At 34.8% G+C, this 16,890-nt stretch overlaps 1 protein-coding gene across 1 annotated transcript; it reads left to right on the top strand.

Moving 5' to 3' along the window:
- Positions 1-1,908: 1,908 nt before the first annotated feature.
- Positions 1,909-16,658, top strand: sfi1 (SFI1 centrin binding protein). Its single transcript, XM_073852112.1, has 31 exons — positions 1,909-2,268; positions 2,371-2,442; positions 3,013-3,123; positions 3,637-3,731; positions 3,887-4,004; positions 5,803-5,905; positions 5,978-6,134; positions 6,329-6,490; positions 6,611-6,681; positions 6,793-6,885; positions 7,381-7,478; positions 7,634-7,700; positions 8,138-8,272; positions 8,367-8,444; positions 8,887-9,065; positions 9,157-9,232; positions 9,343-9,438; positions 9,572-9,648; positions 9,739-9,841; positions 9,941-10,037; positions 10,115-10,275; positions 10,374-10,448; positions 11,299-11,373; positions 11,462-11,638; positions 11,733-11,944; positions 13,031-13,126; positions 13,217-13,415; positions 13,614-13,686; positions 13,796-13,940; positions 14,862-14,964; positions 16,340-16,658. The coding sequence occupies exons 1-31, from the start codon at positions 2,126-2,128 to the stop codon at positions 16,478-16,480; spliced, it is 3,588 nt and encodes a 1,195-aa protein (XP_073708213.1). The 5' UTR covers positions 1,909-2,125; the 3' UTR covers positions 16,481-16,658.
- Positions 16,659-16,890: the final 232 nt, after the last annotated feature.

The raw sequence follows: 16,890 nt of genomic DNA, 5'->3' as shown, positions 1-16,890 counted from the left end.
GATCTCTGACTGGTTCTGAGAAAGGCCCCAATCAAGGATTATATAGCGTCTAATCACGCCTTCTTCAAAGTTTTAACAAACAAACAGTCACATTTGATTGTAATTTCACATCTAATAACAAAGAATACCAGACTGCTTGGTTAGAAGTGTGTATTTTATTCAAAGGGGTTGGCAAGAGTCGTTACAGAATTTTAGAGCGAGAATACATTTCAGGCAATCAACGTGGCCACCCATTGTAAATTGTAGTCACGTGACAGGATTTAAAAGCTTAGCTGAGTTGCTTGGTTTTTTTTATATTTACATGATTCTGACTAAAGTTAAAAGTGTTTACCTGCTATTTATTCGATTAAATTGTATTATGGTTTTGTTTTAGGATTATTTGTCAGCCACGTGGTACGTAGGTTTTCACCATGCAGTTGTCAATTTAAGTATCAGTATTAAAGTAAAAAAATGTAAGAGTTATGTAAGAAAATGTAATAAAATATAAGAGGAAAGATTTCAATATTGCTAATGTATTATAAGATTAATACGATTAAAACAGAATAAAATAGGATTAACCAATGTATATACGCACACATATAAAGTACTACTTTATAAATTGAATTTATTTGATCCAAGTACAGCAAAACAGTAAAATTTTGAAATATCTTTACTATTTCAAGTAACTTTTTTTCTATTTGAATCTATTTTAAAATGTAATTTATTCCTGTGAATTTTTAGTATCATTACTCCGATCACATGATCCTTCAGAAATAATTTTAATATTCCGATTTGCTCCTCAAAAAACATTTATTATGATTATTATGTTGAGAAGTTTTTTTTTCAGGTTTCTTGGATGAATAGAACATTCAGAAGAACAGCATTTGCCTGAAATAGAAGTTTTTTGTAACATTATACATGTTTTTATCATCACTTTTGATCAATTTAATGCATCCTTGCTAAATAAAAGCATTATTTTTTTATAATTTCCTTTTCAAAAAAAATATACTGACTTCAATCTTTTGAATGGTATAGTGTATAATGTTACAAAAGCTTTTTATTTCAGATAAATGCAGACCTTTGGATCTTTCTATAATCCAGAAAAAAATGACTCAACTGTTTTAAATATTGATAATAATAATAATAATAATAAATGTTTCTTGAACAGCAAATCAGCATATTAGAATAATTTCTGAAGGATCATATGACACTGAAGACTGGAGTAATGATGAAAAAAATTTAGCTTTGATCACAGGAAAATATATTCAAATAGAAAGCAGTAATTTTAAATAGGCTTGATGAGCAGAAGAGACTTAAAAAAACATTAAAAATCTTTTGACTAGTATATATAATTTTCAGTATAAATCTGAGTAAAATGTATAAAAATCATCAATTAGACTTTTAAGGTAAAAGTGAGTATGTCCCTGAATACATTTCCAAGCTTACATGGAAACTTCCACATGAGTAAAGCAGTTAAGTGCTACACACCTTATGATATCTAGCCTACTTCTAGGCCATATGGGTGACACTGTATGAGTCATTATGAAATCTGTTCTGTTCTGTGATGTCATCAAGATATAACCCAAATAAACAGTTCCTGCTTAGCAGGGCGATACCTCTCCTTAGAAATCTCACGAAATGATATGTTGACCTTGGCCTTGTCATGACTTCTGCTTGACATTTTTAAATGAATGTAGAACACAACAAAAAGCAATGCGCCTCAATATTAAATTTACAGAAGACTGTATACAGTAATTTACAGGCATACAATCTTTAATATAATTTTAAAATATCTGTATTAATATTTCTGTAACACAACTGCATTATTGTTCATTATAATATAAATGCATTATTAAAATATTCAAGTTGGGTCTTTTATTATGACATTATTTTACCGGAAGAAAATTTGTTCAACACAGAAGAGCGGCAGTTATGGTTTGTTGTTAATTGTTGTCACTAGCTAGCTGACAGCTTTTTTATGAGATGTTGTAGTGTTAAAACCCTGAGGTAAATCCATAAACCCCTAAAATCTACTTTATTAACTTAAAATTCAAATTAAATTTCAACCAGGTATACTTCAAGCACTGGCTGCCAGACAATGCGCTGATTTGCTGAAAGTGATGTATGCTCGAATAAACCATTAAAGATGCAAACGACAAGACCAAAAGCTGGAAAACAGTTGTCTTGTGGTGTTGAAAAGCGGGCACGTAAAGCACCCATACGGAAAAACACTTACCGGGTCGGATATACTTGGAACCGAGGTGGTAGACTTAAAGAGCTGAGGATAAGGTAGGAGGTAGTTGAGTTTAAATAATGCAATAATGACATCCTCCATTAGTTTACATGTTGTGAGTGTCATTAAAAGTGAGTGACTATTGCTTTGGGTTTTAGGCATCTTGCTCGGAAGTTCCTTCACTTGTGGATTCAGAAGACATTTGGACGAATAACAACATCACAAGCCAGGTCAAGTGTGGTAATGTGTTTACTTCATGCATAAAGACGTACTGCAGTGGTACAGTCAAATACACTACCAGTCAAAAGTTTTTGAACAATAACATTTTTAATGTTTTTTGAAGAATTCTATTCTGCTCACAATACAAATTAATACTTTTATTTAGCAAGGATACTTTAAATTGACTAAAAGTTATGATAAAGACATTTATAATGTTACAAAAGATTTCTTTTTCAGATGAACTTTCTATTCATCAGAGAAACCGGAAAAAATTCTACTCTATGTTGTTTCTTATACATTCTCATCATAATAAATGTTTTTTAATTAACAGCAAATCAGAATATTAGAATGATTTCTGGAAGATCATGTGACTGAAGTAATGATGCTAAAAATTCAGCTTTGACATCACAGTAAATTACTGTTAAAATATTTTCAAATGTCATTGTTTTTGCTCTACTTTGGACTTTGACTTGGTGAGCAGAAGAGACTTATTTAAAAATGTAAAAAATCTTACTGTTCAAAAACATTTGACTGGTAGTGTATATGATGTTCTTTAATAAAGTTTCATATTTTCTCTTCAGATCTCATTATTGTAAGGTGGTCTTGAGGAAGACTTTATCTGCTTGGAAAGATGAGTGGTGGCATGCAAGAAAGGAATGGACCCTAAATATAAGGGCAGACTGCCATTATACGTAAGTTCACCAAGGCTGCATTTATTTGATTAAAAATAGAGTAAAATTTATTACAATTTAAAATTAATGTTTTCTGCTGTAATGATTTTTAAAATGTAATTTCAAAATTTATGCAATTGAAATGAAATTGATGCCATCAGTGTCACATGATCCTTTAGAAATCATTTGAATATGCTGATTTGTTGCTTGAGTAATATTTTTATTAGTTTCAGTGTTGAAAACAGCTGTGCTGCTTAATATGCCAATTTTTTTATCAACTAGTAAAAGTGTTTTGCAGGATTTTTATGATGAAAAGAAAGTTCTAAAGAACAAAATTATCTTATACATTTTATAAATCTTTTGTAACAATAATTACAGTACAATAACAGTACATTACTGTCACGTTTGATCAATTTAATGCACCCTTGCTAAAAAGAAGTATTAACAAATTAATTAAAAAAAAGAAAAACTTGCTTTTAATTGCTAGGATCTCACTGATCACCCCTCATAATATATTGTTTCTGTTGATTTTAGGTATATGCTGTACGGCAAAATATTTCAAGCCTGGCAGGAATATGTTGCTGTCCAGAGAGAAGAAAAGAAAAAACTGCAACTTGCTATCAGATTTGGTATATAGGCTGTTATTCTATTAATATTTTAGTTTATAGAGTTGAATGAGGATGTATATAATGTTCCAGCATTTTATCTCACATTACTGGTGATGATTTTGTTGTGGGTTGTAATATTATGTTATTGTAGCTGTAACTGAATATTTGTACTGCAGAGACGAAGCACAAACTGCGTTCTGTATGGAATGGCTGGGAACTGTACCTGGACATGTGTCGCATGAAACGCAGGATGCAGGAGGCAGCAGTGCAGCACGAGAGACTCGCTATACTAAAGTGAGCATTGCTCTTCTGTGGTGTCAGTAAAATATTACACATATATAAGAGTAAAACAGTCAGATATATAATAAACAGAGTTTCAACCCTGGTGTAGGGTCAGAGTGTAATGCAAAACAGACTTGAGTATGACAACATCTTTTTTTGTATTAAGATTCAAGCAAGTATACAAACACAAATCAGTCAATATGTTGATATATTTTTTACATATATTAATAAGTGAGTAACATTATTAGACAAAAATATACAGTCAAGCCCGAAATTATTCATAACCCTGGCAAATTCTGACTTAAAGTTACTTTTATTCAACCAGCAAGTTTTGTTTTGACCGGAAATGACACTGGCTTCTCCCAAAAGATAATAAGACGATGTACAAGAGGCATCATTGTGGATAAAAAATATTACTCATCTTTTATTTACAATTGAACAAAAAGTGGCATGTCCAAAATTATTCATACCCTTCTCAATAATCAATAGAAAAGCCTTTATTGGCTATTACAGCAGTCACACGCTTTCTATAATTGCTGACCAGCCTTTTGCATGTGTCCACTGGTATTTTTGCCCATTCATCTTTAGCGATGAGCTCTAACTCTTTCAGGTTGGAGGGTCTCCTTGCCATCACCCTGATCTTTAGCTCCCTCCACAGATTCTCAATTGGATTTAAGTCAGGACTCTGTGGCTGGGCCACTGTAAAATGTTAATGTTTTTGTCTGCTAACCATTTCTTCACCACTTTTGCTGTGTGTTTTGGGTCATTGTCATGATGAAATGTCCACTGGTGCCCAAGGCCAAGTTTCTCTGCAGACTGCCTGATGTTGTTGTTGTTGAGAATTTTGATGTATTGCTCCTTGTAGTGCCGTTTACTGTGATTAGTTTCTTTGGTCCACCGGCTGAAAACACCCCCAAAACATTAGGTTCCCACCACCATGTTTGACAGTGGGGATGGTGTACTTAGGGTCGAAGGCTTCTCCTTTTTTTATGCCAAATGAAGGCTGCATCATTGTGGCCAAACAATTCAATTTTTGTTTCATCTGACCATAAAACAGAAGACCAGAAGTCTTCTTCTTTTTCCAGATGAGCATTTGCAAAGGCCAAGCGGACCTTATCTGTACCTTATCTGAAGAAGTGGTGTCCTCCTTGGTCTGCGTCTGTGGAGCCCAGCGGTGTGCAGTGTCTGTTGGACTGTCCAGCAGACAGCAGAGCCCAGATTCATCAGGATGGCCTTGGTGGTGTCACTTTTACCTTCCGACCACATCCTCTGAGATTTTTCACAGTGCAGAACGTCTTGTATTTTTTAATAATACTTTGCACTGTAGCCACTGGAACTTCAAAACATTTAGATATGGTCTTATAGCCCTTTCCTGACTTGTGAGCAGCCACAATGCGCATCCGCAGGTCCTCAGTGAGCTCCTTTGTCTTAGACTGTCCACAAACCAACAGCAGAGAGCTTCTGTTTTTCACCTGTTGAGTTGATTAAAATAGCTGTTCCCAATGAATCAGGGTAATTAGGCTGCTTTAGAACAACTTGGACTATTTGGAATGGTATAGAACTTACGATTTTCCCATAGACTGTGACAGTTTGCAAAGGGTATGAATAATTTTGGACATGCCACTTTTTGTTCAAATGTAAATAAAAGCTAAGAAATATTTTTTTCCATAATGATGCCTCTTGTATTGTCTTATTATCTTTTGAGAGAAGCCTGTGTCATTTCGGGTCATTCTACTATTTGCTGCTCATGAAACACTACATTATTTTCAGTGTTCAAGTAACTTACTAATGTGAAATATTTTTGTTAAAGGTGGGTTTGGACTGTGTGGAATATGACATTACAGCACAGGGACGTGGAGTACCATCAAGAAGATCTTGCTTTACAACACTGGGCTCACACTGTACAGAGCAGAGTGAGTATGAACATATGAGAATTCAACTGTACAATGAAATTGAGTGATCTCTAAAATGGCTGTTCTTCACAGGCATGGCTGCAGTGGAGAGACAGAATGAAACATGCATGTGTTCTGAAAGAGAAGGAGTCCAAAGCTCATCGTCACTATTGCCTTCAGCTGTCAAGACATGCACTACATGGATGGGTCAGATACACAGAGAACAGACAGGCTAAAAATAAGAAAACAGGTGCCAGTCTTTTTTCTTCAATGTGCCATTTATTTAACTTTTAAATTGTAAAACTATTTCACAATATTACAGTTTTAACTGTATTTTTGTATACATGAACAAAAAACGGACCACAAAATATGAATATATAAGACTTTTCAATTCCAATAATTCACAGTTATGATTTTTTTTTAAATTTCTCTTCTGTTTTACAGCTGTTGCTCAGGATGTATGCCGCGTCACTGTGCTGGAGAAGATCTGGTGTCAGTGGAACAATGTGCTGCAATCCAGACGTGCTGAGAAAGCCAGAGGACAGAAAGCAGACAAATTGGCTCAGCATGGCTCCCAGCGGCTGGCGTTCTCACACTGGAGACAATGTATCTTTGCTTACACAGTTAAACAGTCAGTTCTCACTTTTATACTGGAAGAAAAAACGAAATATGTCGGTAAAAGCATGATGGTACCTAGTGCTGTTGATTTCCTGAGCTGTCTTATAGATGTCAGTTTGTGCTCACAGAAGGCTAAGAAGGAAAAGACTGCCATGCATCACAGACAACTCTATCTTCTGGTTAGTTGTGTACTTGTCCTTAGAACTTTTAATGTTTTTTTTTTTTTTTTTTAAATGTATAGCTTTCTTTTTTTCCTTGTTTAATTATGATGTTCTTGTATTTCTTCACAGCATTTGGGTTTAAGAGGTCTTTCTCTAAACGTCACTCAAAGTAAAACTCATCGTCTCAACAAGAACATTAGTGTCCAGCATCATCATCATATTGTATGAACCACACAAATTTGCACATCATAAGCATTACTCATGACAAAGCTGTTCTTTAACTTAAAGGGATTGTTCACCCAAAAAAAAAAAGTTCTAAACTTTTTGAGCTTAAAAGAAAATATATTTCAAGAATGTGGGTAACCAAAAATATACTAGACCCTATAGACTTTCAATGTATGGAAAAAAATACCCTGGTTACCCAAATATCTTCTTTTGTGTTTAGCAGAAGAAAAAACTTTTATACAGGCTTTGGAGGCAAATGAGTAAATAATAACAAAATTTGTATTTTTGGGTGAACAGTCCCTTTAACATATTAGTGGGAATTACATTTTCCTGGAATGTATATTAAATAAAACAGGTAATTGTACTATAAAAACTAAATTTTAATGCTAACAACGTCATTCTCGTCCTCAAAAGAACAATTATTGACAAATTTTTTTAATGAATTTTGTATAAAAAGTGTAAATGCCAGAAATGGATATTGACATTTTTCAGTTGCTGGCAAGGTGTTGGAAAGTCTGGCAGTTGCGCTTGGATCAGGCTGAGGACAGAAGCCTGCAGCCCCAAATGAGTGTTGCACAAATGCATCACAAGTTAGTCACGTAAATTAGTTTAATATGTTCACTGTTGGCAAAACAATCTGCTTGTGCTTTTTCATTTGAAGCATGTCATATATCCTTATATTTTATGTCAGTAATAAACATGAGTTGGTCTGTGAGACTTTTAAACGGTTGTTAATAATCAACAGATTTTCTGTGCTGAGATCTTGCCTTCATCATTGGAGAAAACGTCTCGCAGAGCACAGACAAATGCAGGTAGACACCTCACTCTCATTATGTTATGTCATAGGCCACCTGCAGTTAGTAATGGACTGTACTTTTCCTCATTCTTACCTTAAAAATGAGAATTCTGTAATTAATTACTGGCCCTTATGTTGTTCCAAACCCGTAAGACCTTCGTTCATTTTCAGAACACAAATTATGATATTCTAAATTAAATCCGAGAGCTTTTTGACCCTGCATATACATTACTACCTTTCTGGGCCTTAAACGTGGCTGTTGTGTTGCTGATGCAGGGTCAGAAAGCTCTTGGATTTTATCAAAAATATCTTAATTTGTGTTCTGAAGATGAACAAAGGTCCTATGGGTTTGAAATGACATGAGGGTGAGTAATTAATGACAAAATTTTCTCTCTTTAAAAATGCTTCTAATATTTTATCACACAATCTGCATATAAACACGTCTTTACATAGGAGTTGGAACTACGTGCTGATGCCTGCTTTGCCAGACATATCTTTCCACAATGTGTAAACACTTGGATGGAGTTTACAGCACAACACACAGAGAAACGAGAGCGGAAAGAGAGAGCTGAACAACATTATAGGCAAGTTTCTGTGGCTAAAATAGTGTGTGCATGTAGATATCCATGTCTGTGTTGTATTGTACTGAAAATGTACATGTTTTTGTCCTCTATATAGTCAGCAGACTTGCAGTTGGGCATTTTACACCTGGTGGAGAAACTTGGAGGTACAGAAAGATCAGAGGCTTGCTGAAAGAACGGTAAGATGACATGTATGCATATACATTGCCATTTAATGGCAAGTTGGGGGTCAGTGAGATATATATTTAAAGAAAGTAGTACTTTCATTCTGCTAGGATGCATTAAATTAATAAAAGGTGACATTGAAGACATATCTAGATCAAATAAATACATTGTATATCAAATAAATTCTGTTCTTTTGACCTTTCTATTCATCAAAGAATCCTGAACACAAAATGTATCACAAAAATATTAAGCAGCACACTAATTTTCCACATCAATAATATTAGGAAATGTACCAAATCCACATATTAGAAAGGTTTCTAAAGAATCATGTGACGCTGAAGACAAGTAAAGTGGCTGCTGAAAATTTAGTCATCACAGAAATCTATTAAAATATAAAACAGTTATTTTAAATTGTAATATCTCACAACATTACTATAATTTTTATATTTTTCATAGGCCGTGTTGCATTCCGAGCACGTGTCTTGTGCCCGTGCCTGGTCTAAGTGGTACTGCGGTGCTGTGCAGCATAGAGAGGAGAGATTCAAACAAGCTTCAGCTGAATCTATTTACAAACACACTCTGCTACGCAAGGCCATGAACCAGTGGAGAAACCTCGTTGCAAACATACAGACCAGGTGTGAATCAGATAATGTAAGCTACAGGAAAAAAACATCGGAATCAGAGAATTTTAATGAAGTGTGAGCTTTTTTGTGTTTTTTGGATCAGTCAGAGAAATCTCGAGCAGGCAGAGGATCATTATGGTCAGCGCTGTCTCAGAAAAGCCATGGCAGACTGGCATCAGGTACAAGAAAACAGCTGATAATGTTTTTTAAATCATACGATGCTGATGTTCTTGTTAATGGTTTGAAATACTGTGAATATATAAAAATAAGTAAATATGAGCTTGTACAGTATGTAGATCACAAAAGACAGAAGAGGGAGAAACTTGCAAGAATGGAGAAACATTACAACCGCAGATTGCTCAGACATGCTCTAGAAGCTTGGAAGGTATTTATATGTTTTTTTTGACACAGTAGGCCTATATAATATATCCACAAATATTGCTCTATTATAAATTGTATATAGCAAGCAAACAGCTCCGAAGATTGTAAACTCATTGTTTTTACATGCATGCATGTAGTCGTACCATTTGCAGACTCAATCGATCAACCAAAATGTGGAGCACCGTTACCAGGAACATCAACAGCACCTTGTCAGGTATTATTATAATCTGTTTATTATAATTTTTTTGGCATTTATTTTAAGATATGTAATCTATTCTGTCCTTGTTTATTTATGTTTCTGCAGGAGAATGTTCTGTTTATGGAGGATAAATGTGTCACAGCTGGTGGAAGAGAAGGAGAAGGAAAACAGAGCAAAATGTTTTTCCCAAAAGCATCTTCTATCTCAGGTGCTTATATCAATATATATTGTAAAACAAGTAAAAAATAACACATGTTATTTATGAGTACAACGATATAAACTAAATAAATATTTGAATTGTTTGAAGGTGTTTCTGGCATGGCGACAGAGAACGGTATCTGCTCATCTTCACCGTCACCAGCAGGAGGAAGCTCTGGAACAAGCTCAAATGCACCTGGACAAATGTACTTGGTTAAATAAATACCATTGTTATTAGTTTGTGTAATGATGAAATTATTTAGTGCTATTTTTGTGCTGTTAGTTCACGTGCAAGTGGCTTTGCGAAGATGGAGAGAGCGAAGCATAGAGGTAAAAGACGAGAGACTGGCGAACGAGAGAGCTAACAGACACTACAACAGAACCCTGGGAAAAAGAACCCTCAACACATGGACCAGTAATATTCAGCATCACAAAACTTATCAGGTGACTGTCCTAGTCGCCATATCTGTATATATTTCATCAAGTTCATTTCTAATTATTTGATATTTTTTAATGATGTGTATATATGTTTGTGTTTTTAGGTAATGAAGAAAAGAAGCTTTGAGCTTCACAAGTTGAGGATTTGTCAGCGCTTTTTTAACTGCTGGAAAACACAGGTGAGTTTTGGTTTGATTGACAACAAAGTGTTCAATAATATTTGAAAAATCCTTGATGCCGATTGGTCAATATAGTATTTTATCTGTTCTCAAATGTGTTACAGTAACCGCTATGATATTAAATGCTTTTTTGAAAATTGCATTATCTTCTTCTTGACAAATATCACTTAAAGGAATAGTTCACCCAAAAATTAAGATTCTGTCATTTGTTACTTACCTTCATGTTGTTCCAAACCCGTAAGATATTCATTATCTTCAGAACATAAATTAAGATATTTTTGATGAAATCCGAGAGCTTTTTGACCCTGCATAGACAGCAATGCAACTGAAACGTTCAAGGCCCAGAAAGGTAGTAAAGACATTGTTAAAATAGTCCATGTGACAACTGTAATGTTATGAAGCAATGAGAATACTTTTTGTGCTCAAAAAAATAACTGGAAACATTTCAGTTGAATTGCTGTCTATGCAGGGTCAGAAAGTTCTTGGATTTCATAAAAAATATCTTAATTTGCGTTCCGAAGATGAACGAAGGTCTTATGGGTTTGGAATGACATGAGAGCGAGTAATTAATGACAGAATTTTCGTTTTTGGGTAAACTACCCCTTTAACAAAATGAACCACACATTCTTCATTACACTCTTAATATAGCACATCCTGTTGTTTAAATATAGCTATAGTTGTGGTATTAAAACTTTGTTATAGCCTTACTTACTGTGCTATAGTTGGAGAGGCTGATATTACCTAATTGCCTTTTTTTGAGCTGCAGTTACTTATGATTGATTCTTACTGTCTCTTTGAAGTTTTTATTGTATTTTCTGTCTTGAGTTTGAACATGTTTTATGACATACAGCTGCAGAGCAAAAGAACAGAAGCTGAGAAAACTGAGACTGCGCTTTGGCATTGGTCCCTCAACCTACAGGCCAAGGTAATGCCAGATCATGCTCCACTTATTAATGATAATCCAGGTTTCCTGCAACTGCATAATTTCTTACAATTTGGTCTGCATGTTTCAGGTGTTTTGCATGTGGCGACTCTGGATTGCAGAGCGTCAGAGAAAACAGAAGCGTTTGACTGAAGCAGCTCAATTTTACAGAGATGAATTGTTGAGAGAGGGTGTCACACACATCCTCACGCACACAGCACACATGAGTGCATTCTCAACTAACATTGCCCAGCACAGCTATGAACAGGTAATGTTACCATAGTTGTTGTATATTTGGGCATTATAGTCTGTTTGTTTATGCGTTTATATTAATATTATTAAGTAATCTGCATCACATACAGAGCTGTCGACAGCTGCAGGAAGTAGTAAGGCGGTGTGCCGTACGATGGAAGCAGCGGGCACTGTGCAAGCCTGTCAAGGGTAAAGAAGACAGCCATCCCAAAAAGAGTGTGTCTTTTTGTCTGCCGGAAGAGCGCACCTTCATTCCCACCCCCTGTCCAATCAGAAGCCAAGGGGCAGAGCAGAGGCAGAATGATTCCATCATCAGTCAGCTGTGAGTAAAGTCATTCTTATCGCAAATGTTAATTTTGTTTGTTTATGTTTAAGTAGTTAGTTCATTTAGGCTTTGCTGTGTTTAAATCTACTACAAGCGGCTATAATTTATTGCAAAAATTAATTAGTTGTATATCACATCTGTTAGGGATAGTGTAAGTAGTACATGATACAACATCTTAATTCTGTTAAAATTTTTGCAAATTTCATTCTGATTTTGAAAATGAGAGTAATAATCTCAGCTTTTTTCAGTTGAAGGAGAAGTTCTCTTCCAGAATGAACATTTCCAAATAATTTACTGCGATGTCATCGAAGATGTTCATGTCTTTCTTCAGTCGCAAAGAAATTAAGGTTATTGAGGAAAATATTCCAGGATTTTTCCCCATACTTCAACGGCAGCCAACGGGTTGAAAGTCTAGTTTCGGTGCAGCTTCAAAGGGCTCTACGCGATCCCAACTGAGGAATAAGGGTCTTTTCAACAACGTTTTAACCACAAATGCTTATCTTGCACTAGCTCTGCAATGTACGTGCGCGTCTTCACGCATTGCATAATCACGTTGGAAAAGCCTTGCACAGTTAGTTCTTGTCTTTGTACTAAGGTCAAAAAAGGTAGGATCTCATTTTTTCCTCCAACTTCAAAATCATACAACAATTTTGTTTTTCCTTTTTTTGTGAAGGGTGTTTGACTTTCTTTGCACATTTGCATTGTAAACACTGGGTCATTACTTCCGCCTATGTCACGCATGCTTGATTATGTAATGCATGAGGTCAAGCTAGTGCAAGACAAGCGTTTGTGGTTAAAAAGTATATAAATTAGTATTTTTCTTGAAAGAGAAAAGACCTATCATTTAAGTAGATAAGACCCTTATTCCTCGACTGGGATCGCGTAGAGCCCTTCGAAGCTGCATTGCAATTTGGAACCACTGGCCACCATTGAAGTTCATTATCTGTAGAAAAATTCTGGAATGTTTTCCCCAAAAACCTTTATTTCTTTGCGACTGAAGAAAGAACGGACATGAACATGGGTGAGTAAGTTTTGTATTCTGGAAAATCTCTCCTTTAGTCGAATTGTCTGTTCTGCTAACAGGTGGTCTGTTCGAGCATCTAGATTGCAACCGAGGAAACCAGATGACCTGCTGCAGTCCCCATTCAAACCTCTGCAACATGACTTCCAGATCAGCAGGTGTAGTACACACACAAACGTAAAGTTGCATTTTTTTTATAACCATGTTCACATACTAATGAACATCTGCCTTTCTTTATGGTGCTCCAGTAGCCAGAGGGTGTCTGTAAGAGACACTTTTCCATCACCCTCAGTCCATTTGACCCACAAACCACTGGAGTCACCTGCAATGGTGCTACAACCAAAGATCCTTCCTTTCAACCCAGGCCCTCCAGGATATATCACCACTCCCAGCCAGGACATACTGCTTCCTCCATCTTCATTTACTGTGTCTTCAGCTCAGGGCAAAGTAAGCATTGATGCTATAAGAACACTTACTTGAATGTTTTTGTATAATGTTCATTTTATTATTTTTTTCCCATGGCAGTTCCTATTTATTTGGTTACTTGGTTGGTGTTTTTGGTTTGTAGCTTCATGTTTGGCTTAAATGTGAAATGCTAGTTAGTCATTCTGTTAGTATGAATTATGCATTTTTCTTTTTTCATAGCAAAAAAACTCAAAGGATCAGGAGTTCCCAATACATTCTACACATTTCACTTCCCACCCTCAGCTAACACAAGGTAAAAAATATGTAGTCTTTCAAATTATGAAGAAAGTTTTATTTCACTAGTCTGAGGTTCAGTGACATATTGAAAGACCATCTACGCCTATTATTTGTCCGGGCTGTAGGTGTGCATGAGAGATTACCTGAGCGGGAAGAGGAGAATGAGGAAGATGAGACTGTAGATGTGGAGCAAACAGAAAATCTCACTAAAGAACTACTAGATATTAGACTGGAAATGCAACAATTCCAGCAAGACAGAAAACAGCTACAGTAAGTAAACCTGGCTTTGAATAGAATGAATGTACAGCATTTAGAATTATTTATTAGAAAATAAATTATTATAAACTATTACTTACTTTTATGGCAATCAAAGTAGATGTATAAACTAAATTCAAAAGAAAGAAATGAATACTTCTATTTGGCAAGGGTGCTTTGAATTGATTAAAAGTAATGATAAAGACATTTATAATGTTACAAAAGATTTCTATTTGAGATAAATGCTGTTCTTTTAAATGTTCTATTCATCAGAAAAACCTAAATTAAAAAAACAATAATAATAATAATAATAATAAATATTTTTAGCATCAAATCGGAATATTAGAATGATTTCTGAAGGATCATAAAGACTGAAGTAATAATGCTAAAAAATACAGCTTTGAAATCAGAGGAATAATTTCCCTTTTAAAATACATTCAAATAGAAAATGTTATTTTAAATAGTAAAAATAGTTCAAAATTTTAGTGTGTTGCTGTACTTTGGATCAAATAAATGCAGGCTTGGTGAGCAGAAGAGACTTCTTTAAAAGCAAAAAAAATCTGAAAGTTTGGTAGTTTATAACAGACAGTTAAAGTGATCCTGCAGTAAAAGTCCCAAATCTACATTACAAATATTATTTAGACTGGAGCTGTTTTGAAGAAATGTGAATTGACTCTCCAGCTGTAGTAATCAACATATTAAAGTGGGTTACTTTCACATTGGAAACTTGGCTTTTGGTCTGAAGTTGTTTCTGCTACGTTTGAAAGACTAATGAGGAGAAAATATTTGGATTCTGCACTTTACAGAAAGGAATGTTTTGTTTTTCCAATTTTGTGATTAGCAAAAAAGGTTCCGCTTCATATAAAAAGAAAAATGACCCCTAATGAGATATTTTCACTAATATAGTGAAACTAATCTGCTAATGCGTGTGTTTAGGACATGGCGTAAGCTCCAAAAGGTCTTGAGTAGCTGGCTCGAAACAACAGGCATTGAGGGAGAAACTGAGGAACGAGAAAGCATCTTAAAGGAGTTAAGTGAGGTATCCATATATCCTTCTCTTTCTCTTTCTCTCTTGCACTCACTCTTATACAGTGATGTATCTAAATATGTACAGTAAAAAATTAACAACTAACAGCATGAGGAAACAATCATGGTTCCTCAAGCTGTACTGATCATACAGAGAGCACTGGTGGTTTGCATTTAACGCGCATATTTTTAAAGAACTGACATAAACATAAATCTACGATGCTCAAAACCAGCTGCAGTAGTATCAGTAGATAAAGGTTAGAGATTGTATAAACCCTTGCTTATGCTTATAAAATGCAATATTGGAACTATTTTAATATGAATTGTCTTTTTCCTAAAGGGATAGTTCACCCAAAAATGAAAATTCTGTCATTTATTACTCACCCTCATGTTGTTTCAAACCTGTAAGACCTTTGTTCATCTTTGGAACACAAATTAAGATGTTCTTAATCAAATCCGAGAGCTATCTATCCCTCCGTAGATAGCAAGGGTCTCACCGTGGTCAAGAAACAGAAACTTTATTCCGAAGATGAACAAGTCTTTGTTTGGAATGACATATGAGGGTGAGTATTTAAGGCGAGACACTGCAGGTGATTTGGGTAAAAAAGAAAACAACTAATAGTTATCATCTATCTTACCCAGTTGATTGATTAGATTGATAATCGCAAACATTTTTTGTATTACAAGTTTTCTAAAATGTTAAGTTTAAATATGCAAATGAGGCATTGTTAATGAAATATGCACTAATTTGCACACGTTTCTAGTACAAAAATCTAAACACTGGATAAAGCCAGTTTCAAAATTTGTGTTTATTTTATTTAATTTTTTTTACATATTAGAGTCAAAAGTTTTTACAGAGGGAATTTTGGGTATCTCATTTCGTCACGCCATAATTCAGAAAAACTTAGAACAGACAGGAAACACTATATATGTATTTTTTAATAAAATGTTATAAATTCAAGCAAATTATATATATAAACCAATTCCTCTGTAAAAACCTTTAGAATATAGACAGGAATAAAAATGTAAAGTGTGATGTGTGTAAGTGCTACCGAAGTGGAGATTTATGGCTCAGTGTAGGAGAAAAAACTCATTTTGAGAAAACGTCCTTTAAAAATATGCATTGTAATTGAAATCTATTGACACAAATAGATAAAGTGCTATAAATGAAACACTTAACAGTGTTTGGGGGTGTTTTCTTTCCACTAGTCTGAAAAAAAAACACCTTATGAAAAACCAAAAAGCCCAAAATCTCAAACATGACAGGTGCAAGTTTTTGCCTGCAGTGTCTCCCCTTTTAATTTTTGCGTCAGCTATTTCTTTAATCTTTGTTTTTATTTCTTTAATTGACAGAAAAATTTTAGTCATGTTTTCATCTTTCTTCGCAGCTTGAAAGTCGCATTTCTTCTCTTTCTTCGAGATTAAACAAACAGAAACCCACCATGATTCGCCATGCTGCCAGAGTTAACACCATCCAGAGCCAACTACAACCGTCCAATACAAAAACACCCACTAACTATGGAATATAAGACAAAAAAAAGTCTGTATTGTGCAATCCATTATATGATGCCAGCTTAATGCCAGAAACAATTTCAGATGATATTGTAAAGGCAAAATTGTGTTACTCAAAACCTGTTTTTGTTTCACTTATTTATTCAAAGACACTGTAGTTAATGTTGTATTTTTAATAAAGCATTAAATCCCATATTGTGATGTTTTAAAATTGCTTATTTAACTTCCTTTTTGTTGGCTGCGTGTGAAGTTGGAATGTTGGATTCTAGACTTGGAATTTTCATTTGGAGTTCACATGGTGCATCAGTTGATAAGTCCAGTAGCATTTAATACACAAAACAATTCCGAACAAAGGGCGCTTTCTGGAAATGCCATAGCAATGAAGGATGCCTGGACTAGAATGGTCCACGTGACATAAGAGTTCCAG

This window comes from Garra rufa, chromosome 12 (assembly GCF_049309525.1).
Source record: "Garra rufa chromosome 12, GarRuf1.0, whole genome shotgun sequence".
NCBI lineage: Eukaryota > Metazoa > Chordata > Actinopteri > Cypriniformes > Cyprinidae > Garra > Garra rufa.
The sequence above is the reverse complement of the archived record's forward strand: the minus strand, read 5'-3'. Positions and strand labels throughout refer to the sequence as shown.

Excerpts from the sequence above, each read along its gene's own strand:
- sfi1 (XM_073852112.1), top strand. The coding sequence starts at position 2,126 with ATGCAAACGACAAGACCAAAAGCTGGAAAACAGTTGTCTTGTGGTGTT. Across the intron at positions 4,005-5,802 it reads GAGAGACTCGCTATACTAAA|GTGGGTTTGGACTGTGTGGA; the intron begins GTGAGCATTGCT and ends TTTTTGTTAAAG. Across the intron at positions 6,886-7,380 it reads TCCAGCATCATCATCATATT|TTGCTGGCAAGGTGTTGGAA; the intron begins GTATGAACCACA and ends GACATTTTTCAG.